Source organism: Culicoides brevitarsis, chromosome 2, assembly GCF_036172545.1.
Source record: "Culicoides brevitarsis isolate CSIRO-B50_1 chromosome 2, AGI_CSIRO_Cbre_v1, whole genome shotgun sequence".
Lineage (NCBI taxonomy): Eukaryota > Metazoa > Arthropoda > Insecta > Diptera > Ceratopogonidae > Culicoides > Culicoides brevitarsis.
The window spans coordinates 10,570,898-10,594,661 of record NC_087086.1 but is presented as its reverse complement, the minus strand read 5'-3'; the positions used below and the strand labels follow the sequence as shown (position 1 = coordinate 10,594,661).

The 23,764-nt window shown below is 29.1% G+C and overlaps 6 protein-coding genes across 6 annotated transcripts; 2 read left to right on the top strand and 4 right to left on the bottom strand.

Annotated features, from left to right (window-relative positions):
- Positions 1–7,052: 7,052 nt before the first annotated feature.
- On the bottom strand, positions 7,053–8,732 carry LOC134831428 (XK-related protein 6). Its single transcript, XM_063845155.1, has 4 exons — positions 8,370–8,732; positions 8,139–8,306; positions 8,001–8,083; positions 7,053–7,939 (listed from the first exon to the last, which is right to left on the bottom strand). The coding sequence occupies exons 1-4, from the start codon at positions 8,669–8,671 to the stop codon at positions 7,332–7,334; spliced, it is 1,161 nt and encodes a 386-aa protein (XP_063701225.1). The 5' UTR covers positions 8,672–8,732; the 3' UTR covers positions 7,053–7,331.
- A 1,106-nt stretch (positions 8,733–9,838) lies between these two features.
- LOC134830507 (beta-1,4-glucuronyltransferase 1) lies at positions 9,839–14,395 on the top strand. The gene is made up of 9 exons (XM_063844012.1): positions 9,839–10,117; positions 10,846–11,179; positions 11,240–11,523; positions 11,580–11,759; positions 12,372–12,534; positions 12,589–12,854; positions 12,921–13,096; positions 13,152–13,285; positions 13,871–14,395. Exons 2-9 carry the CDS (start codon positions 10,994–10,996, stop codon positions 14,066–14,068), a joined length of 1,587 nt encoding a protein of 528 aa, XP_063700082.1. The 5' UTR covers positions 9,839–10,117; positions 10,846–10,993; the 3' UTR covers positions 14,069–14,395.
- A 1,703-nt stretch (positions 14,396–16,098) lies between these two features.
- Positions 16,099–17,870, top strand: LOC134831668 (protein obstructor-E-like). The gene is made up of 3 exons (XM_063845464.1): positions 16,099–16,178; positions 16,561–16,640; positions 17,287–17,870. The coding sequence occupies exons 1-3, from the start codon at positions 16,127–16,129 to the stop codon at positions 17,806–17,808; spliced, it is 654 nt and encodes a 217-aa protein (XP_063701534.1). The 5' UTR covers positions 16,099–16,126; the 3' UTR covers positions 17,809–17,870.
- Positions 17,871–18,010: 140 nt separating this feature from the next.
- On the bottom strand, positions 18,011–19,538 carry LOC134830616 (ubiquinone biosynthesis monooxygenase COQ6, mitochondrial). Its single transcript, XM_063844157.1, has 2 exons — positions 19,247–19,538; positions 18,011–19,193 (listed from the first exon to the last, which is right to left on the bottom strand). The coding sequence occupies exons 1-2, from the start codon at positions 19,476–19,478 to the stop codon at positions 18,070–18,072; spliced, it is 1,356 nt and encodes a 451-aa protein (XP_063700227.1). The 5' UTR covers positions 19,479–19,538; the 3' UTR covers positions 18,011–18,069.
- Positions 19,539–20,149: 611 nt separating this feature from the next.
- Positions 20,150–21,692, bottom strand: LOC134829361 (UDP-galactose transporter senju). The gene is made up of 3 exons (XM_063842411.1): positions 21,347–21,692; positions 21,168–21,285; positions 20,150–21,113 (listed from the first exon to the last, which is right to left on the bottom strand). The coding sequence occupies exons 1-3, from the start codon at positions 21,423–21,425 to the stop codon at positions 20,195–20,197; spliced, it is 1,116 nt and encodes a 371-aa protein (XP_063698481.1). The 5' UTR covers positions 21,426–21,692; the 3' UTR covers positions 20,150–20,194.
- Positions 21,693–22,402: 710 nt separating this feature from the next.
- On the bottom strand, positions 22,403–23,628 carry LOC134829473 (26S proteasome non-ATPase regulatory subunit 14). Its single transcript, XM_063842549.1, has 3 exons — positions 23,343–23,628; positions 22,683–23,278; positions 22,403–22,620 (listed from the first exon to the last, which is right to left on the bottom strand). Exons 1-3 carry the CDS (start codon positions 23,518–23,520, stop codon positions 22,459–22,461), a joined length of 936 nt encoding a protein of 311 aa, XP_063698619.1. The 5' UTR covers positions 23,521–23,628; the 3' UTR covers positions 22,403–22,458.
- Positions 23,629–23,764: the final 136 nt, after the last annotated feature.

Here is a 23,764-nt window from a genome sequence, read left to right as displayed (position 1 = left end):
AAAAAAATATTAAATAAAAAATTTATAAAATTTAAAAAAAATAATTTAAAATATTTAATAGAACAAAATACCTTTAATTTTTAGAAAATATTTGTCTAAATAATTTATTATAAATTTATTTTTTTTTATTAAAATTAGAAATATTTTAATACAAAATTTTGTTTTTTTTTTAAATTTTTTTTTAAATATTTTTTATTATTCAAAGCTTTTCATCTAACTCGAGTGATAGTGAATTTTACTTACAAAGTAATGCTATAATTTCATCGTAAATTTATTTAACAGCTGTTTTCTTAAAGATTCATTCATTATTTCAGTACAACAACATTCTCCATTAATTATGAATGAAATAAAATTCATTGTACAATTATTTTTTTGCTCTTCTAGACAATTTTCTTCGAAATAGCCACCCAAGCAATTTTCACTTGTCCAACATTTTCTCACCCTTTTTTTTACTTTTAGAATTGCAGTCAAACACTTTATTCAACAAGTGCTCCTTTCTCCGATACATTTGATTTTTTTTATCCATCAAGAATTCCCGTGCTGATCAATCATTAGACAGTCCCTAATTTCCGATCGTCCACTGGCCAACAATTAGTGTCCTTTTGCCTTTTGTTAGGACTTGAGGAATAGGCTTTCATCATTATCGCGGTACACATTTTTTCGCTGCCTTTTTTCCGCTTTTATATATTTTTCTTTTTTTTTTTTTAAATATATAAAAAAGGCAAGAAAAATTATATCGTAAAGTACACAGACAGCGCGCGCGAAATACATTTTCATGCACAGAGCATCCACACTAAGTTAAGTTAAAATAATAATTGTATATAAAAAAAAAATCTCGCTATATACCGAACTTCTTTCTGTAGGCACAAAGAGGAGGCATTCTCTGTTGTTTGCACAAAAAAAAAAGTATCTATAGAACATAAAAAAAAACAAAAGTAGTGGAAAAGTGCTAAACATAAGAGATGACTTCATTCGCGATGCTGACGACAACGACGACGACGAAAGGAATGGGAAAATCGTACAAACTTCTTAAAATCGGGCTGTGTGACGCGGAGAACATCACAGAGATAGTCATTGAAATGTTTAAATACATAAAAATCATAAAAATAAGACGGAAAAAAATCTCGCGTACAGAGGGAAAAAAAATTAAAGCGAGGGAAACTTGGCAGGAGTACCGCATATAATATTAATAATTATACAAGAAAACAGCGTGCGGTGTATTTAAGAAAAATCGCGATTTTTTTTCCGCGATATGATGATAAAGTTTTCCTTTGTATTTTTTTTCTGTTGTATAGAAAGACGACCTTTTCTCATTCCATTTCCGTTTTTTTTTTTAAATAATTTTCTCTCTGTGCCAACATCCAAAGCAGATGCATGTATCTTAGGCACCTTTTTCCTTTCACATTTTTTTTTTAAATATTCCTTGTACAAATAATAGGGAAAAAATCTTGAGTACGATGTTGCAGTATAGTGCTTTATATATGTACGGGAGAAAATATATTTTTCCACAGTGGCACAGTTTTTCGCGCATAATTTTTTTTCCATCGTACTTTGTTTCTGTTATTATTATTAGTATTGTGCGCGTTGCGTTTGTACGCGAGGTACGGGCCTCCCTACAACGAGAATACAGTAATTACTTGTTTGGCAGGCTTTTAATCTTATACTTTTTATTTTTTTTCTCTGCCTTTCTCCGTGCGGCGCGCGACGCGTAATTAAATGAGTAAAAAAAAATTGCCGTACATAGAGGAGCATGACATTTGCATAGATCTTTCTACAGACATATTATTATAAGTTGGATGCTGCTGCTGTTGGGTGGTGAAAAAAAAAAGATTTTTTTTTATGTTTTATTTTTCATTGCCGCGAATGAGAAGTGATGAGAAAAAAAATATAATAAAAAAGCGCGCTTGAAAGAATATAAAAAAATCTATGTTATCCTATTACTTGCTGTGACCACTTTGTATCCAGTTTTGGTCAAGAATTTAACTGATATATTATGTTCTACGGGGTTTTTTGTACGTAACATGTGCGTACGTTACCTCACTCCATAAAACGACTTTTATTGTTGCATGCTTTTATAGCGATGTGCATGGAATGGTAAAAAGGTTCAGAAACAGGTTTTTGGACTACAGTGATGGAATTGTTTTTTTTTCTTGTTTTAATGCCCTAAAATTGTATCCAGAACTTTTAAATTTTTTAAGTTTAAAGTTAAAACTTATTGGAGCTAATTTAAAAATTTAAAATTAATTCAGAGATTTTTTTTTTAACTTTACTAAAATTCAAATTAAGTCAAACTTAATTTCTTCATTTTTTTTAAATGAAATAAATTTAAAATAAAATAATTTAAAAAAAAATAAATTTAAAAAAAATGAAATAATTACAAAAAAATGCGAAAATTAAATTTCGATTTCAATTAAATTCTTTAATTTTAATTAATTTTTTTAAGTCAAAAAATTTAAAATTTAATATATAAAATCAAATTAAATTTAAAATTCTTTAATTTTAATTAATTTTTTTAAGTCAAAAAATTTAATTTTTTTTTGCTGAAATTTAAAAAAAAATTAAAAAAATAAATTAGGTAAATAAAAAATTAAAATTAAAAATTTAAATTAAATAAATTAAAAAATAAAATGCAGTCCTGGAAGCTCTTAAATTTTTCCTGAAAAAAAAATTGTTAAAGTTTTTGCTTGGTTTGGATTAATTGTAAAATAATTTAATCATAAAGAGATCTTTTTTTTTTTTTTTGAAAAAAGACTCAAAAAAATTTATTTCCCCGGCACTGCTTCACACTTTAGTTGCATTTGTTCCTTTTTTTTCGTCTTCAACATCATCTTCTTGGAATATGCGTCGTCTTCTTGCATTGCTCTGCTTCCCCGTTATGCCTTACTGATATTATAAAATCACGGTGCATCTCTTCATTTCTCCGCGTCACCCATTGCGCGACAACACATTCCCTTAATGAATTTATCGATGCATGGCACGCGCGCCATATACCTACAAAAATGAAAGTGGCGCCTGTGCCATGCATACATTTCCATATCCTTTTTCCGTTTATGCGATCCTGTGTCTTTGTACATTCAAAATATTCAAAGAAGTTAATAAAAAATATGAGGGTAATTTAATTAGTTTTGTTTTTATGTCGTCGTTTCATGATGGTGTTCTCTTGTTTTTTTTTTCGTCGTGTTAATATCGCGAGACAGTTTTACTGCAACAAACTAAACGACGGTTACCTCAAGAAAATCGTTGTAAAAATATGTTTTTAAAAAGAAAATTTTCAACAAACGCAAGTTTCGTTTTCTTGATTTTTTGAAAAAGTTTAAAAAACGGTATTTTTCGTCTGTAGTCGCGAGTGAATGGGAATGTACGAGGAAGAAGGCATCGCTCCTGCTCCATCAGAAACGAAAGGAATGTGCGTTTGATTATGCGTTTTTCCCTCACTACCCTGCTTGTGCTCATGCTCACATTATATTCCCAGTTTTGTTGCTTTTATTTTGAACTCCTAGTCCTTTGCGTACGACATTATACAACATCAAACACAAAAAAGTACGTAATCAAACAATGTGCGAGATATGTGTAACATGGTGTGTTTCACAAAAAGGATGAGACTAAGAGGGAGTTGCTAATGGTGAATAATCCGGAGGGATTTAAACCCCTTTTCTTGTAAAACTTGATTTTTCTACATTAAGTTGAATTTTTGTTGAAGTTCTAAAGATTCGTTTTTTTAGCTTAATTTTTAATTTTTTTAACAGCAAAATTACGTTTAATTTTTTTTTATTAAAATATTTCAAAAAAAAAAAAAATCAAATTTGACATGATTAAAAAAAATCATGCAAAATAAAAAAAAAATTTTGAGATTCGAATAAAATGAAAATTTTATAAAATTTAAATAAAATTAATTAAAAATTTATCTTTTATTTTTTTAAAGTTTTAAATTTTAGTTTTATTGAATTAATTTTAATTTATTTTTTTACTAAATTTTTAAATTTTTTTTAATTATTTCCCCAAGATCTGATTTTTTTATTTAAAGAAATTTAAAAATTTTCTAAAGTCTTTGTATTCAATTTTAATGATTTTTCTGATTCTTAAATTAAAAAAAAAATATATAAAAACGCTCATGAAAATAAATGAAGATAAATACAAATTTATCAAATTAATTATCTTGGGCTTTAGCAGTTTTTATGTAAATTGTTTAAAGGAAAAATGTTTCATATTATTTAGAAAAACTTCAATGGATTTTCCATGTTGATACCTTTTCTGTGTAATGTAATGTTATTTCAGCGCAGAACACAATTGCGCGTCGAAATGTGTACAAACGTATGTTGCCTACATATTTTCAATAGGAAATTGAATCAAACTTCAATTTATAAATGAACAAATAGAGCTTTTTGTAATCGATTTTCATATGTTTTTGATTGCTATTCATTCAAATAATTTATTTTATTGAAAAAATGGAGAATTTTATGTTCAATTTTGAAGCAAAAGAAAGTTTTCAGCCATACTTGCCCTATAGACACTAAAATGGTTACCTGTCGTATAGAAGGTACAAAATCCCTTTTCTACCTGCTTTCATAACGTATACCTTGCCTTACCTGCTCACTTTTAACGACACACGGAAAAAATGTTGCTGCGTTCCTTGACTCCTGATAACATTTAAAATAATATTCTAAGGTAAATTCACGTCAAATTACAGGTGAGAAATTTTTACCTTTGTGATCAAAGCAGGTGAATCAACCTGTTGATATATTGTTGTTGTAATGCACATGCATTTTTCATCGTAGGCTTCGTAGTAAGGACATGGTGCATGAGCTGCGGTGCGAGAGGTAGTTGACTCCATCCATCGTACCCATGTTACTACAGTCAACGTACATATATAAAGCATGAACACACAAAAAAACGATAAAGTTTGTATTAAATTGTAGACATTGTATCCGTATATGTTGCGGGAGTAGGAGTCGTAGGGCATATCGTGCGCCCATCAAACCATCACGTCGTCGTCGTCGTCGCTATCGTCGTCGCGTACACTGGATCCTGTTTCCCTGTTTCAGAGGTTACAAAGATTTAACGGGTTAGAAGTCCCAATGTAATGACTCATATCTTACTTCATACATTACTTGCATTAAATTCTCCTACATACCCATCGCAGCTACACATATAGAAGGGCTTTCATCGTTACATGCGTCATCATATTAAATTGCAATAGTTTTTGGTACACGGCGCATGCAGTCTTTGTAACACTTTGTCTCGCGGCGGATGATACATGTGTCGTGTGGGGGGGAAACGTCATCTATGACACGTAGTAATAGGTAGGCATAGTAATGTTTTTCGCACACATATGACGACGACACATCATGAACATGTGAAAAAAAGGAGGCTAATCATGAAAAACATGTGTATGTGTCTGATACGAAAATAACAAGATTCCATATTTGATGAGATACGTTCGTCCGGAACTTTCCCCTCGCGTGATGTGATTTTGATAAGAAACATGTAAACATGTCGCGATATGATTTTTATGGGATGATATCTAAATTTCAGGTAAATTGAATTAGAAATTTTTTTATTCACATTTTGATATTGAACTTTTATTTAGAGCTTTTATCTTCCTCAGAGAATCTGAAATGTTGAATTAATTAAAATTAAAAAATTCTAATGTCATGCAAAAAGTTTCTAACTCACACGTACTTCCGCACATTTCTCTCTATTTTAATAATTTTCTATGATTTATGATGTAACAGGTACGATTTTAGCATTAGAAACTAACAGGTACAGAGAAGTGAGAAAAGGTTTTCCTATTCACTTTAGATTTTCTCGCATTTCCCTTTTTTTATATGTTTCGCGTACTCGTGGCTGGCATGTCATATGTGAGTGTTCATATGAAGTGCTTTCATATGTGGGCGAATGAATAGAACAAACTCGCTGCGAGCATGTGTGAGAAATAAACAAGGAGAAATACACCGTCAACATCCATCGACATATGTGAATTTGTGTTTTCCTTTATGTGCTGGCAGCCAAGATACGAGTACCTATCGCTATGTGAGGAATAGTAGGTATGATAAAGGAGCGAATGGAGAAATAACCATCATGATATGTGAACAGCTGTTAATATAGGAGGAATTGTTGATCGCAGAAATCGGAAGGCAATGTAATCTGTGAGGCGATTTGGATGCTTTAGGGTTTTGAATGGTAAAAATTATTACCGTAATGTAGATAATTCCAATAGAATTAAAAAAAATCTGCTCTCTTAACAGAAATAGAGATAGAAATAGAAACCCTGTTTTCTTAACATTTTTTGATTAAACATTTTTTGTTTCTTAACTGAAAATTTTTAAATTTTAACTAATTTTTTATTTTCATATATTTTTATTTTAAAATTATCATTTTAGTGACAAAAACATAACTAAAAATTATAAAAAAATATATTAAAAAATCTAAAAGAAATTGTGTTATCTTAACTACAAATTTAGCCTTCTTTTAATTTATCTATACATTTTCCGTTTTAATCGAATTTCAACAATTTTTTTCTCTTAGCATTATCTACATTACGGTAATTTTTTTCAATTTTTTTTTCTTATTTTATTTTTACAGGAACTATAAGAAGCACAAAACACAGCATTGAGAGTAATGACGAGAAGAAACAGATATAGCAGGATAAGCTAAATGCTCCATCAAACGAATTTTTTAAGTGTCAAACAAAGAATAATGTACAAGATCCTGAAGTGCGCCAAAAACATGCTACCTGAATATTTAAGTGTAAATTTGTCGAAAATCAGTGATATACAAACGTATATGTTAAGAAATAGGCACCAAATAAGAATCATCATGTTATCTATCTCTTTTCATACATATATGTTAGTTAATTTTACTTCGATCCTACCAATCTTTTCCTGCAATTGATTAGCAAAAGTCAAAAAGTAATATGAGTATTTTATTTAAATTATTTCTTTAATAGTTTTTTTTGGAAGCTTTAATACAACATAATGAAATTTTTAACATTAATTAATATAAATAGTATAAAAAGTAAAAATTCAATTAAAAATATTTATGAAAAAGTGGCAGTCAGTCATATGAGATGAGTTAGTAGTAAAATGAATATCGTCAAGGTCCTCCTGATTTAAAATATTTATAAAAAAATAATTAAGTACGTTAAAAATCAGATCATTTTGATTTCAGATCATATCGTTAGAATCTAATTTTTCGTTTTTTTAAAGTTCCTTATTTTTCCTTTTTAAGTTCAATTTTAGCAATTCCAATATTTTTACGGAACAGTTTTAAATTTACCACAAAATTTGTTAGTTAAAAATTTTTTTTTCTTATAAACTAAATTTTAAGTCCTTTTAAAATCTCGGTTCTTGTGCAACCGCCATATTTTGCCTTGCCGTTATAATCGGATGATAATATTGATAATACAGCATCATGAATATTATTCCAACAATAAACGATGAGATCGACAAAACACACAACAATACCGACGTATGGAAATGCAACACGTTATCCGGAAAGAAAATGCAGTATAAAATCACAGCCGCCAAATTTTCCAAGCCACTAATTGTATAATAAATGATGTATCGGTATTTCGTGTTGACTTCGCGCGGCGAAATATACGTAAAAATGTAGATAAATCCGAGACAAATTGAGAAGGCCATGCTGTGCGCGCAAGTTTTTGAGCAGAATGGGGATCTGTCAAACGTGAAAATCCACAAAGACATGAGAAAGGCATGGATGCACGCTGCAACTAAAGTCCATCGGAGAAAAATGGAAGCGATGATGCAGATGGAAGTAATGCGGGATACTGTAACACAGAAATGCCAGCAACACTGAAACAGAGATCCTTTGTATGAGATTGGACGTTTATCGGGTTGTGCAAAACGAATGCAGCGATAGTAGGATGCCATGCACCAAGTTATGCTCGTGAGTGATGAGAAGATTGAAAGGCCTTGTAAAACTAAAAAAGAAAGGAAAATTAAGATAAATTATGAAATTTTTCGTAAAATCGATCAAAATACCTCTCAACTCTTGACCTTTTGTCAAATAAATAATTATTTGCAGAATCTTTTGAGGAGTTGCTTCTAAATAACATTCGAACAATCTAAAAAATAAGTTTTGATAAATTCAAGGTTTTTTCAAAAAAATATATCACTTACCGAATGAGAACAATGTCTGAATCTTCTTTCACGAGTAAGCTAAAGTAATGTTTTTGCTTCTCATTTTCATAACGTAACTCTGCTCTTTTGCACAGAATTGCATACGTTAGAGATTGGAAATATCTGAAGCAAAATGGCATAATGATGAGGGAAAAAATAAATTCATACCTAAAATGGAATGTTGAAGTCTATCAATTATGGCAAGCTACTTTTATGCACTTCAATGCTTACCAAGACTTTTGAGCTCTCGATTTGCTCTGAACATCCTCAAAGTACAAATAAACAGACAAATATACCGTTATCAGTCCCGGTATAATGATGCACAACGTTGTTAACAAAAAGAACCAAAAGTCCCCGGAATTGTAATAATCACACGCAAGGAAGATACCGATAACAATACTGATGAACTTAACAATTACCGAAATAAAGTATCCGAGAATTTCCACGTAGGAAATACTGTAGTCGGCACTTATTGGGAACACTAAACTCGGATAAATTATATTTCGAGCATCGGTGGCATCGCGATTGTCCATGATGCAGAAAAAATGCAGTAAATGCAATTGGTACGCAGTCTAAATAACTTCTGTTTTGTTGTTGTTGTTGTTGCCGTTCCACATAGGTCAGTTTGCAACAAATGCAGTAAAAGTTTGTGTGAAAAATTATTTTTTAATGAAAGCGCATTTTAAAATACAAGAATATTTAAAAATTCTAAAGAAGTTTTTTATAGGGATTTGCTAATTTTTTTTCTTTTATATGGCTCTTATATTTGATTCAAGGAAGATCATTTCTGATTTTTAACTTTTGTGTCACATTCAAATTTGGATTATAAGATATTTGGAATTCATCCTTGATTTCTGGTAAACATTTAAAAGTTGTCAATATATTTTAAAAATTTGGTACAAAAAATGAATCTTTTAGCATTGTGTTCCATCAACATATTTTAACTCTAACATATTTATTTGTTCCGCTGTTTCTTGTTTTCTTAAATTTTGAAATTTTTTTTTGAGTTAAGACACAATTCTGACTTACTATCATCGTGGGACATCCGTCTGAGGTGTTTGAATACATTTCATTGTTTTTTGTTTTGATACTGAGTATGAACAAATTTTGTCAGTTATTGCATATATGTAGTATCTCCTCACAGAAAAGCATTATTTCCCGTGATATTTCTTCGCAAAAAAGCATTTCTCTTTTTAATTTTCTGTGACCTTCAATCATTTGTCGTCCTATATAATTTTAAGAGCCTGGTTAAATCTTATGGCTATATTATATTTACTATATGTACTTTGCGTCGGGTATCATGAATTTGCTGATAAAATCCAATTTCGCTGTGACTTGTAGTTGTCGGCTTCAAAACTCGAAAGTCGATGATTTGGTTTGTGACTTGCTGAATTGATTCTTTTACTTATTTTGTAAATTTTTTTTTTGAGTTTATTTTAAATTTTAAATAATTTCAAAAAAGATAAATACTTACCAGATTGGTTGAAAAATTTTATTTTAAAAATTTCCTTTAATTTAAAAAAAAATCTAAAATAAATAAACTTCAAAGACAGACAACCTTACCACTTCAACGCAAAATTCCCCATCTCCCAATCCGAACAAAAAACGCAACGAAACCCAAACAAAAGAAACGTCAAAAATATTTTTGTCGATGGTGTCAGCTGGGTGTGCCTGTCAAATCAGAGTTTTGGCAAAAAGAGAGAAGAAAAAAAGTCCACAAAAGTGAAGAGAAATGTAAATTTCCACAAAAATCGCTTAAAAGTCACAAAATAACAAGACAACCACGTAAAAAAGTGCAAAAATACCTAAAATTTCTGTGAAACAAAGTTAAAACTCAGCAAAACGACGAGCAACTCGTTAACATTATTTTTGATGACAAAAATCTCAACCTGTTAAACTATTTCCTGTACAACTTTTTTATCATCTTCATCTTCTGCGATACTATTTTTTCCCTTACAAAGTAATCAGCATCAAGCATGGTAAGAATTCGTTTTTTCGTGCCGTCCAAAAAATCGTGAAATCCTTAATGAAATAATTAGAGACCACTTAAATCAACGCAAGGACAAATAAATTATTAAAATGTAAATATTGATCTTCGATGGTAAATTAGTTTTTTTCGTCGTATCGACACAAGTTTTGGTTTGTCGTGATTGTTTTAGTGCAAACAATTGCCAAAAAGTTCTATTTTCAACGCAAAAAAGTGTCTAATAAATTTCAAATCAAGGGAAATTCGATAGGTTTTTTTTCGTGTCATAGAGCTACTTCTTCTTCGTCATGTATCGTGTATGTAAAAACAAGTAGATGACGTTTACAATTTTTTATTGTTAAGCAGGATAAATATTTAGTTTGTTACAATGTACAAACAGCATAAATCGGTATGGTGATTTGTTTTTTTTTTGGCGAGTTTACGCACTTTTAATTGTTTGATCAATGAAACGTGAATTTTTATTTATTTATTTTTTTTTTCAACACAACGACGAGTCTTGCACAAACTTCAATTATAAATGATGTTTCGATAATTGCGGTCGTACCTTTAGCCAAGGACGTTTCGGTGTTGTTGTGAATGAAAAAATGTATGAGATCATTGTCTTTTTTATGAAATCATGATTATTATTAAGAGATACCTCAACGAGTTGTTCGGAAAAAAATAAAAACTTGTTAGTTCATTAACCAATTGATTAAAACTTTTTTCTCTTTTTGTCTATAGAACATGTTTGTGGACTCCATATCACCCTCGTACAGCAGCAAAAGAAGATAAAAACTAACAAAAGAAATCAAATTGACACGAAAAAAGACGAAGAAAAGTTTTTTTGTCGCAAAAAATTACTAACTAACTAACAAATCCAGCAACAAAAATGATTATAACACGAAGGAATTGGTTACTACGTTGCAGTATTTTGGCAAATATTGCCGTTCTGCTGTACATTTGCAGTCATGTCATGATTGGCAGTAGTAATTTTTCGGTACGACCCTCACAGTACCTCATTCAAGACGACACAAATAGGATGCAGTTCAAGCATAGTAGTAACAAAGCTAACTTGGTTTGTCCCATTTATGAATTTTTTATGACTTTAACTTTTTAATTCAATATTTTTTTGTAGCTTATGCCACCCGAAAAAGAGCTCGAAGACGATATTCGTGTTAATGAACTCATGAAATCTCAAGTTCCGGAGAAGCAAAGTGAGCAAATTGTGAATGCGAATGCCGTTCAAATTAGTTTGGATGCCGCCAACGAGGCATTTGAGGATGATAATCGCTTTGAAATACCAACGGACGAGACAAAGTTACTGAAAAAGGAGGAAGCTATTGAGCAAGACATCAATGGCGCTAGTTTTAATAGTTCAACCAATAATAATATACAAAATGACTTAGATTCTAAATTAAAGTAAGTTCGTTTTTTGAATTATTTTTGAAAAATTTTAAAATTTTTGTATTTTTTAGATCAATATTAAGATGTCATGATCGAGATTTTCAACCTGCCATTGCGCAACGAGGGGATTTTTGGGTGTTGAAAAATTATGTGAGGGCAGATCATGGAGAGCTAAAGTGCTGGGAGTCCATTACCTATACAACGCATGCCGATTATTCGTTTTTAGATAATTTGCCGCCTTTGTTAGAGAGGTAAGATTTGATTTTTATTTAATATTTAAGTACTTTGATTTAAGTGAAATTTTAAAATTTTTCTGAAGTTTTTATGAAAAAAAATTTTTAAATATGAATTTGTTCAAAAATTTTTCAAACAATTCAAAAATTTTAAAATAATAAGTTTTTCATTCAAAATCATAAAAAATCTAATTTTTGTGAGAAAATTTAAATAATTTTTTTTACTGTATGAATAAAGCGAAAAATAAAAAAATAATAAATTTAAAAAAATATATATTTATAAAATTTGAATTTACTAATTTAAAATTTTTGCTTTATTCATACAGTTAAAAATAAAAAAATATTAAAAAATTTTTACCAAAATTAGAATTTTATTTTTTTTACCAACTTAAATTTAATAAATAAAATAAATATAAAAATTAAAAGTTGAAAACTTCATTTTTTTATTATTTTTTTAAAATATATTCTTTTAATTTTTTTGATGATTTTTTATGAAAAACTTATTATTTTAAAATATATTTTTTTTAAATTCTAAAACTTTTTTTAAACTTTTAAAATACTGTGAATAACAATCTTGATTCTCATAAATTTATTAATAATTAATTTATTTTTTTTAAATTTCTTCTATAGATGGAATGCTCCCGTCAGCATCGCTCTCCATGCGCCCGGGGCAGATTTCATGCCTACAATTAGTTCTATAAAATATTTACGAGACTGTTCACCAGAAAGTAGCCTAATTAGACTTTTTGTCACCTTCCATATATACTTTAGTAGCAAACATGTCCCCAAAGTGGTAAGAAATTTTCGAATTTTTGATTGAAAATTTATTTAAACCTTTTTTTTGTAGATTCCTAAAGCAGATGAAATATTTGCCACGCCATTCAATTGTTCATTGCCATCGCCATTCGCGAATGTAAGTTCCCAACAATTGTACAAGACGCAAAAGAAGTTGCTGTATCCCGTTAATGTCGGTCGAAACATTGCACGAGATGCTGCTCTTACGCATTTTATTCTCGCGAGTGACATTGAACTGTATCCAAGTCCCGGATTGGTGCATAAATTCCTTGAAATGATTGCGAGGAATGATCCGCCGTTGCATCGAACGGCTCCAAGGTAAAATTTTCCATGAAATTTATTAAAAATAAAAGTCAAAAATTAATTTTTTAATGTTTTTTTTAGAGTTTATCCACTTTCATTATTCGAAGTCGATGGATCCGTGTCAGTTCCAAAAGATAAAACGGAGTTGCAAGAACTCCTTCGCAAGGGAAAAGCAATCAAATTTCATTCGCGCGTTTGTGCAGCGTGTCATGGAGTGCCTAAATCAAAAGAATGGATCGCTGCCAATGAAACTGATGGTAAAAAATTAAATTTTCATCGCCAAAACTTGAATTTTAATTGTTTTTTTTTCAGATTTGGGCATTTTTCATATTGGCAAACGTATGGGATATTTCGTGCATTGGGAGCCAATTTACATTGGGACACATGCTGATCCCCATTATGACGAACGGTTGAGTTGGGAAGGCAAAAGTGATAAAATGACACAAGTAAGATTTATTTTTCTTGTTTTTTTTCTTTCTATCAAATGAAATTTTTTTCTTTGAATTTTATTGTAATTTAATTTAATTTATTTTTTTTTTTCATATCTTTTTTAAAAAATTATTTTAAATTTTAATTAAGAATTGAATTTTATTAAAAATTGCATTTAAAAATATTTCTTAAAATATTTTCAAAACTTTTTTACTGATTTCACAAATCTTTAAATTAATTATATTTTTCATGTTGAAAAATTTAAAAAATTTCAAGAAAAAAAATATTAAAAAATGTTTTAAAATGGCTCTGTTCAATTTTGAAAAAAAAAATAAATTAATAAGTTTGAAATATTTAATAAAAAAAAATAGGAAAAATAATACTAAATTAAATAAAAAATATTATAAATTAAAAAAATTATTTTTAAATTATAAAATTTTAAATTTTTTTTTTTATAATTTTAAAATTATAAAAATTATTTTTTTTATATTAAAAATTGAATTAAATTAATTATTTTTAAATTATAAAAATTAAATAAAAATGAAATTTATTTTTAAAATTTCAAAATAAAAATTGAATAAAATTTAAATAATTTTTTTCAGGGCTACGCTTTGTGCGCTCTCGACTACGAGTTCCACATACTGGACAATGCATTCCTCGTGCACAAGCCCGGCATCAAGGTATTGAAAAAGGACCCTAAGCGTGCAATGCTCGCTGGAAAAACCAATCAACTAATCAAGAAGGTGATTTATCCGGAATTACAGGCGCTTTACGGCGTGAGGAAAGGATGTGCTGTATAGTAGTTACAGAAAGATCGTCTCAATGTTCCATAGGCTAAACTCTTCTACTTCGTATAGCATAGAAACAAAAAATCGTTATTTTATACCTTGAATTATTATAAATTTATGACAAACCATTTTTACGGCACAACTCTCCAATACGTATCTTTCTCAAAGAAAAATGATAAGTTTTGTAACAAAAAACTGTTAGGTTGGTCAAAATAGTTAAGAATCTCCTAAAAATAAGAAAAAAGTACCAAGGAAGTGATTAAGAGAAAAATTGAATCTTCTTCAATTTAAAATAAAAAATAAATTACCCGCTAATGTCTTATGTAAAAAAAAATAAAAACTCTGAATCTTTCTATCTAATTTTAGAAAAAATAGTTAAATACAAAAAAAAACCTTATTAAATTCCATAAGTGCCTTGAATCATAGCTTTTAATGCATTACAAAAAAAAAAAAAGACTCTCACAGAATCTCTATTTTTCTTTTAATTATTTTTAATGTCTCCTCTAAGAATAAATGTATGAAAACCTTTTTGTTACTGCTCAAGTAGTACACAATCCTATATCTATAGTTCTTATTATGTCATAAGTTTATTTAAATATTATATAAAAGAGCATGTTGATCAAATATTTGGAAAAAAATTAAAAATTCTCACTTTGAACAAAGAAAAATTCTTTAACGATCGAAAAAACGGTGTCCAAAAAGTTAGAAATTTCGAAAAAAAATTAGTGAATACAGGAAAAATAAAAGCCAAAAGTAGAAGAAAAGGAAATATATGTATACAAAAAAAAAAAATTAGGATTGCTCAAAATGTTTGTAGTTGATTCGATTTAGTAGAGAGTTAAAAAAAAATTAGGACGAGACATCGTTTAATCGAGAGTTCAGTAAATACTTTAAAAGTGTTTTGTAAAAAATATCTATGGAAAAAATTATTTTTGTGAAAAAAAAAATTAATTGGCCTTTATTCTAAAAAAAAATTAAAAAAAAACATGTGATTGACGTTCTTTCAACGTGCAATAAAATTTATAAAGTTGTATTATGTATAAATTAATTATTAATTATTATTTTTTCTTATAAATACGCACACAAATTATTACATATAAATTTTAATGAAAAAGTACCATCAGAGTCCACATTTAAGAAACCATTAAGCTGTATCAAATGTATCATTTTTGAATGAATAAAAAAAATGCAAAATGATTAAAATATATAGAATTGATTTTTTAACTTTTTTTTTTAAATATTTTAAATTTATTTTATTTATATTTTAATAAAATTAAAATTTATAAATTATAAAATGTTATTCAATTTTTTTTATTGTTGATTTTTTTATTTCTATTATTTTATTTTATTTTATTATTTTTAATATTTTTTATTTTTATTTTTAGAAATTTTTAAATTTTATCATATTTGACCTTTATAGATTTTTTTGTATTTTTTTTTTATTTTAAAATGTTTTTAAAAAATTAAAAAAAAATATATATAAAATTTTATAGAATTTTATTTTATTTAAAAATCAGAAATATACTTCTTCAAAAATATCGTATTTAAACGTATAATCAATTTAATTAATTTAATCGTATTTAGACTTTTAAAGCAATTTAATTTTTTTTATTGTTTTTTTTTATTTAAAACTGTTCTGCCTTTCATTTTTTTTTCAAATTTATAAAAATTCTAAAATTTAAAATTATTTTTCTCGGAGCGCATTAATTTTCTTGTCAAAATTTTTATTTTACAGGCAAAATTATAATTATTAAAAATTTCTCAACAAAAATTAATTTCTGAGAAAAAAAATCAAACATACGACCTTTCACACAAAGACCTACTAACCCACTGCAAAAAAAGACAAATTTCCTACACGCAAAGGAAAAAATTAAAAATGCGCTAAAAATCAATCAAACGAAAAAAAAAAACCACATTCATAGGTGACAACCCGTGATCGCGTATATTTATTCAGATTAGCATAAAAAAATCAAATCTGTATTTTTTCTGTATGGGGATGAACCTTTCATCTACTTTAACTATCAAAAAAGTGTTCAGTCTGCATTTTAGTCTCTTCAAAATCAGTTGACTATGGCACTAATAAATAAATTAAAATACATCATTTTGGCGTGTTTTGTCTATGGTACGTAAAAAATAATTTAATACAAGAAAAAATACAAAAATTCATAATTATTAAAAGTGATAATTATCAAAAAACTAAATTTCAATTCAAAGTGAAATGTGTTTTCGAAGTGAAGATGCGTCACTTACATAACGGCATGCAGCCTTGAAATTGTATTGAAACTATTAAAACTGGTTTTTTGCTTCTGAATATTATTGAATTTTTACAAGAAGATGTATCGAGACATCGGTTATGTCATAAAAAAATCCCAAAGTTGCTATTTAGCATAAAAATTATGTTCAAAAAAAAAAAAGAGAATGGAACGAGTTTTGAAATTTTTATTGTTCTGCGCCTGGTTATAATCCTTTCTACATCTTCCGCTTACTTTTTATTTTTAAAATAGAGATCTACACGCAGTCATGCCCAGAGAAAAATGGTCGATTTGCTGATCCGAGCCAATGTGATAAATACATCGAATGTAATGTAAGTTTCTAATTTAATTTTCATTTTAATAATAATTTATTTTTGAATTATTTTAAAAAATAATATAAATGGAGGTCAAAATATTTTTTTAAGTTTTTGTAAAAAAATAAAAAAATTTCTTAAAATATGAAAGGAGACAAAAAATAAATAAATAAATATTTTTTCTATAAAATTTAAATTCTGATAATTTTATTTTAAAACTCAGGAAAAATAATTATAAAAAAGTTTCTTTACCTATTTTTCAAAAAAAAAAAAAAAAATAATAAATAAATAAATAAATTTAAATTTAATTTTATTTAAAAATTTAAAATTAATTTGATTGAAGCGAATAATTTTAATATTTTCATTAAAATTTGATATTAAAAAAAATCTCATAATAATCCTAAAAAATAAATTTAAAAAAAATTAAATTAAACTAAATTTTAAATTAAAGTTTGAAAAAATTTTAAATTAATTTTAATTTAATTATTTTTAAGATAATTTATTTAAAAAAATAATTAAAAATTTATTAATTTTTTTATTTAATTTTTTATAAAAAAATTAAATTATATTTTTATGTCAAAATAATTTAATTGATTTTCAAAAAAATTTTTCACTTAATTATTTTATTAAAAATTTAATTTATTTTTTTTTTTTCTTATCAAAGGATGGCGTTCCCGAGGAAAAAACCTGCCCCGATGGCTTATTCTTCAACGACAAAGCCCAATGGTTCAACTACCCATGTGGCTATCCCGTAGACGTTGATTGTGGTTCTCGTGCCAGATTCCAACCTCCTCAAGCAACGGAAGAATGCCCTCATCAATTTGGCTACTACAAAATTGGCGATCGTGCAAATTGCGGTCAATGGATGAATTGCGTCAACGGAAAATCTTTCGTCTTTGAATGTCCCGAAGGTCTTGCATGGAGCAGTGAAACTTATCGTTGCGATTGGCCCGATGAGGTTGAAGATTGCGATGCTGAAGCTTATCTCGGATTCAAATGCCCTCCTTTGGTTAATCCGGAATTCCAACCGCAAGAAAACCGTTATTATCCTCATCCAACAGATTGTCACAAATATTTCTTGTGTGTCGGAACGAGTCCTCGTTTGTTCAATTGCGGCATCGAAGGAGCTTATGACGAAAGCATTTATGCCTGTAATGGAGTTGAAAATGTCACCACGTGCCATTAAATGAGAAATTTATGATTATTTTTTGAATTTTTTAAAGAAATATATTTTTTTAAGATATTGCAAGACACATAAAAAATTTTTTTTTATTTGAAATTTAATTTTTAAAAGAGAGATTTTTTTAAATAAAAAAAATTAAATATTTAAAAAAAAATCTTTAAAGAAAAAAAAAATACTGAAAATTAATTTAAAATTTTTTTCTTAGATTTTTTTTTTATTTTTTAATTATTTTTTTAATTTTTTTTACAGAAATTTATTAATTTTTTAAGACATTGCGCGACTCATAAACAAATCCTTAATTTGGGGTGTCCCATGTGTAAGTTTCAGTCCAATACTGCGTAAGGCAACAACCAGCGGATTATCCGTATTATAAAGTCTCTGCAGTCCATGAACTCCAAACATGATCGGCAAATTCTGCAAAAGTCTTTCTTTCTCGTACTGCACGAGATGCGTGACATCTCCCAAATCCGCTCCACGATACGAAGCCTCCGAAAGTACTTCCGTCAAGCATTTTACGTCACCAAAACCCAAATTTACGCCTTGCCCCGCCATCGGATGAATTCTATGTGCCGCATCGCCAACAATTGCCGCACCTTGCATCACATAAGTCGAGTTATGACTGAACCCTAAGGGAAAAGCAGCTCTCGATTTATCCACAACTCCGACAATTTTCGGCGGAAATTGCGGTCCTTCGCCCATATTGTTGCCAAAAATCGATTTAAAAGTATCCATCGCTCCCGTGACGAGTCTATCCTTTTTGTATTCTTTGTAAAAAGCTTCGTTCAAGGCATCAATGAACTCCGTGGCATCCATTTGAAGTAATTTCTTTGCATGATCCTTCGTTGTTGTCCAAACGAGCGAACTTAGAGACTCGTTTAAGGGCAAAAGAGCTACTGGACCAGTTGGGATGAAACGTTGCCATGCCGTAATATTGTCGTTTGCTTCTGACAGCTCGATTGTTGCAACGACACCCATTTGTTCGTAAGATAATGAAATATCGGAACCGCCAATGGCTTTTCTAACAAGCGAATTATATCCGTCGGCGCCTATTAACAAATCCGCCGAATACGTTTCGCCACTTTTTAGTGAAACGGAAGGTTTTGGCACGAGATTTACTTTTTCAACACGCGAATTATTCAAAATTTTCACGTTTTTTACATCTTTTAGTTGATTATAAACCGCATCCAACACTAAATCGTTCTCAACTATGTAAGCGAGGGGTTTATTTGGGTCTCCTCGGAAGGAAATGTGAGCATCAGAGGCGGCATCCCATATCTGCATGTGACCAACAGCCTTGAAACGTGTCGCTGAAATGTGATCCCAGGCATTTATTGCTTTCATTAAGTCGATTGTGCCGGGACTCAATGCGGAAACTCTGTTACTGTAACCTGAAAAAGTCCGAATTTAGTAAAAAAATATAAAAATAATTAAAAAAATTTACCTTCAATGTTGGTTCTTTTGAAAACAGGAGCTCCTTCGAGCAGTAAAATACTTTTGTCGCATAATCTTTCGCTTTTTGCAAGGGAACAAGCGAGAGTTGTGCCGACTAAGCCACCCCCGGAAATAATTATATCATAATCGGAACTGCTGTTTGAAGATTTTGAGCAAAAATAAGAGATTTGGATGAAATTTCGTCTGTTTGCGAGTTTGAGAAGTTGTTTGGTGCGAATCATCTTTTAATTTAACAAAAATTTTAGAATTTCTTAATTTAAATTTTTAGTTGTTCCGGGTATTTCGCGTTATTTTTGTTATGACAAAATATCAGCTGAGTGGATTTGACAGAAAATTTTTCGAAAATGATGTTCGTTTTGTGTAAAAATAAATGTTTATTGCATAAAACTTCAAGATATTTAAAATTATTTTTTTTTTTAATTAATTTTTAAGCCAAAAAGTTCTCTTAAATTTGTATAATTTTTAAAAAATTATGAAATTTTAATTTTTTCTTTTTAATTTTTGATCAATATTTACCTAATATGAGTCAAAAAATAAAAATTTATTTTTTTAAATAAAAAATGGATTTAAGCAGAAATTTTTTTTCGAATGAATCAAATTTCAATAAAAAAATAAATTTAATTATTAATTAATTAAACAAAAAATAAAAAAAATGCAATAATTTTCTATTAAAATATTCAAAACAAAAAAAAAAAATAAATATTTTTAAAATATTTTTAAAATAAAATAAAATTAATTAAATTAAAAAATAAAATTTTTAAAAATTTTTTAAAAAAATTTTTTTTTAAATATTTTAATAAAAAATATTTTATAAAAAATGTAAAAAAAAAAATATAATTAAAAATACCCAAAAAAATAAAATAATTTTTTTTCTGAAGGCCTTCAATTTAAAAGAAAAATTCAATTTTTTTGTCATTACTGCATAAAATTCTAATATTTATTTAACAACATCCATAACTAAATCATATTCCTCGTCATCGTCGTCTACATTGTCATCACCTAAAAGTTTCTGCTTATCCCGCACATCGGCATAAACAGGCAACACATTTTTCACACTTGGTCCCGTATTATTCACGGGATTCTTACTATACAGAAAAACGGCAAACGACACAATTAAAATGGCAAAAACGGTGCTCACGTTCAACGGAATCGCAAAAATGACATACGACAAAATCGCCGTAAAGCTCAGCTCGAGTGCACTTGCGAACGTCTTCAAAATCGAGTTCATGTACTTGAGAAAGAACGACGTCACGATGCCAATGGCGCAATTATTGACGATAATTAGCAGGACATCCCATCGAATAATTTGCTGGATCGAAGTTGGAGTGAGCGCGTTGATCAAATCTCCTTGCAACACCAACAAGAGGAGATTACAAACGAGCGAATCGAGGTACATGAAGATATTTTGCATGTAAATATCCGTTTCAGCGCCTTTTTTCTTCAGCAGGTACTCGTTGTAGACACCGGCAAGACAGGAACAAAGCGTTTGGATGAGAATTAAAATGATGCTTGTGATGTAATTTGAGTCATGTGCGAGTTTTTTGTCGTCTGTCGTGCTTTTGGAGGCATCATCGCTACTTGAGAGATCAAGATGTTTCACCATGCAGCCAAAAGTGAGCAGAATTAACGAAACCCATTGCAGTTTTGAGAGCTTTTTACTAAAAATCACTTGAAACAGGATACCGGTGAACACAACTCGCAGCTGGAGCAACAAAAAATACGTCGTCGGATCAAAATTCGACAAATTCAAGAAGGCAAGATTGTTGTAAAGGCAATACAGGAAAGCTGGGACTAAGTAGAAGGCAAGTAACTTCCCTCCTTTCAATACATTCGTGTATAAACTTTTTAAATTATTCCTAAAAAAAAAATTTTTAAGAAAATTTTTCAATAAATTTTCGATTTTTTCTTACTCTTTATAATACAGCGAGCCCGAAACAAGCAATTTCAGCAGCTCAGTCGCTAAAACTACGGTAACTGTGTTGTAAGTATACGAGTTGTTCGTACTTTGGGATGCCTTCACCAAAAGTCCTACAAGAAAAAAAGTCAAATTTAAATTTATTTCATCAGAAAATTTAAAAAAAATTCTTACCTTGTGCCACAAAAAGTGACATGTACAAAATAAAAATCACTACCGATCCATTTGTCGGAAATAATTCCCTAAAACTCATGATAATTCGATATTTTTTGTCTTATTCGATAAAAATACTAAGTATTAGTCACTGGACATTCACAAAAATTGATTAATTGCTTCTTTTGCATCGATCAAAATTTAAAACGATGAAAATGATCGAAACTCCATAAATTCGCGTTTCAGAGCATCCTGTCGACGCGATTAAACGCGATTTTTTATCTGACGTGGGCCTTGAAATTTTTTTAATCTTGAAGTTAGAAATAAGTAGCTGTGTACCAAAACACAGCTGTGTTTGGTTTTTTATAGTTGGGTAAACAATGGGAAGATTCTTGACAGCAGAATGACATTCGAACTTTACGTTTGAATTTTGGTCGTTCTATGAACCTAATTTTTTTTTGCATTTTTGGTAATTTTCAATTAATTATTTTAAAAAAATTTTTTAAAATAATTTTAATTTTTTTAAATTAAATTTAAAATAAACATCAAAAAAATATTGAAGAGTTTTTCTAAAGTTATAGTAGTTTTTTTAAATTTTAAAATTTTTTTTTTAATATAAAAATTTAAAAATTAATTATTATAGAATAAATTTAATTAATTTAATAAAAATTTTTTAATAAATTTGCTTCATTTTTATTTTTTTGAGGTTTTTTATTGCAATATTTAAAAAAATTAATGAATTTAAAAAAATCATTATGAATATAGGTATTTTTTTATTTTTTAAATTTATAAATAAATATTTAAATAATTTAATATAAAAAGAATATGAATTAATAAATTTAATAAAAAATTATTTTAATTTAATTTTAAAAAAAAATTAATAAATTGGCTTCAATATTATTTTTCGAGATTGTAATTTTTTGTTAGAAAATTTGCAATATAAAAAAAATATTTAATATTTTCAAAATTTAATTTAAAGAAACTCATTAGTATTAATTCATTATCTATCTAAATTTTTAGAATTCAATAAACTGCCTAAAAAATGACAAATTTTTTGTATTTAAAAAAAATCATATGTAAGAATAATTAAATTGAGAGGATTTATTTTCAAACGAAAAAAAAAGTTACATTTCTTATTTAAATACGACAGTGTCGAGCATTGCACCGAGACATTGAACGATGTTGTTGCTCATAACTTTGTCCACTTTTTCCTCCAAATGACGTTTCGGGTCCTGTTTTCCGACATTCTTGATGGCGAGCTGTTCTGACGTCATTTTTTCCTCATCTTCCAAGGACTAAAAAAAATATTTTTTTATAAAATTTTAAATTTTCTTCAAAAAAATCGTCAAATTTTTACCTTATTGTAATTCTTCGCCAATTCCAACATCTCAGCGACTGTCGTTTCGTTAACGCTGCAATGTTCTTGATAATCTGCCAACATGAGACCATCCATCCAGGTCTTTTTGTGCAAATTAAGCAACATTTTTTGTTCCAGCTCGTTCTTGCGATAATTGATGCTGATGGAATAATAGTGTCTGTTCAAGCCGTGAATCAACGCTTGCACGGAAGGCTTTTGTAAATGTCCCAAATTCGACGTTGTTTGTCGCGGTTCTTGTCCCAACACGAGCATATTCGGGTTAATTAAGCGAAAGGCGTCAATAACGACTTTTCCCTTGACCGACTGGATGGGATCGACGACAACGGCGACGGCACGTTCACTCAACGCCTCGAACGATTGCTGCGTATTGATGTCGACGCCAGATAACCAACAACCGAAACCCGGATGGGAATGGTACCATCCAACTACCATTTCGGGACGTCCCGTTTGCTTCAACATATCCAACATTTTCGCTTGAAATACCGGATCGACAGCTTCGACAGAGACTCCGGTACCTGTTTGGGGCATGGCGAAGACATCGATGACTTGCACAGTGTAATCGTCAACGAATTCACCTAAATTTTGAAGAAAAAAAAAATAAATTTCAAGAAAAAACTTGAATTAACGAGGAATTCTCACCCAACATGAGGCCCATAACTTCCATGGGGACTCCAGCTCGCCCGTGTTTCAGCATTTTCAAGAGAGCCAAGGAGGAAATGTAAACTTGCTCGGCTGTATCGACGACTGGAGCGTCATTTGGCTGCGGTGCTTGGCTTAATCCGGGCATGGCGCCTCCCAATCTCAGTAATCTGTCCATTTTTGTGTGGTTTTGTGTTTGATTTCGCGAAAAACAACTCAAATTTTAGGGGAAAACTTTGTCTCTGAATTATACACCGCTAAAAATGCAATGTCATACAATGAATTTTGACAGAAAATGACAGCTAATGGTATTCTGCTGACTCACAAACCTGCTTAAAAGACGAAAAACGATACTCAATCTCGAATTAAAAAGTCTATTCGATGAGTAAAGCGCATTTTTTAACTTCAAAACATTCCTTTTG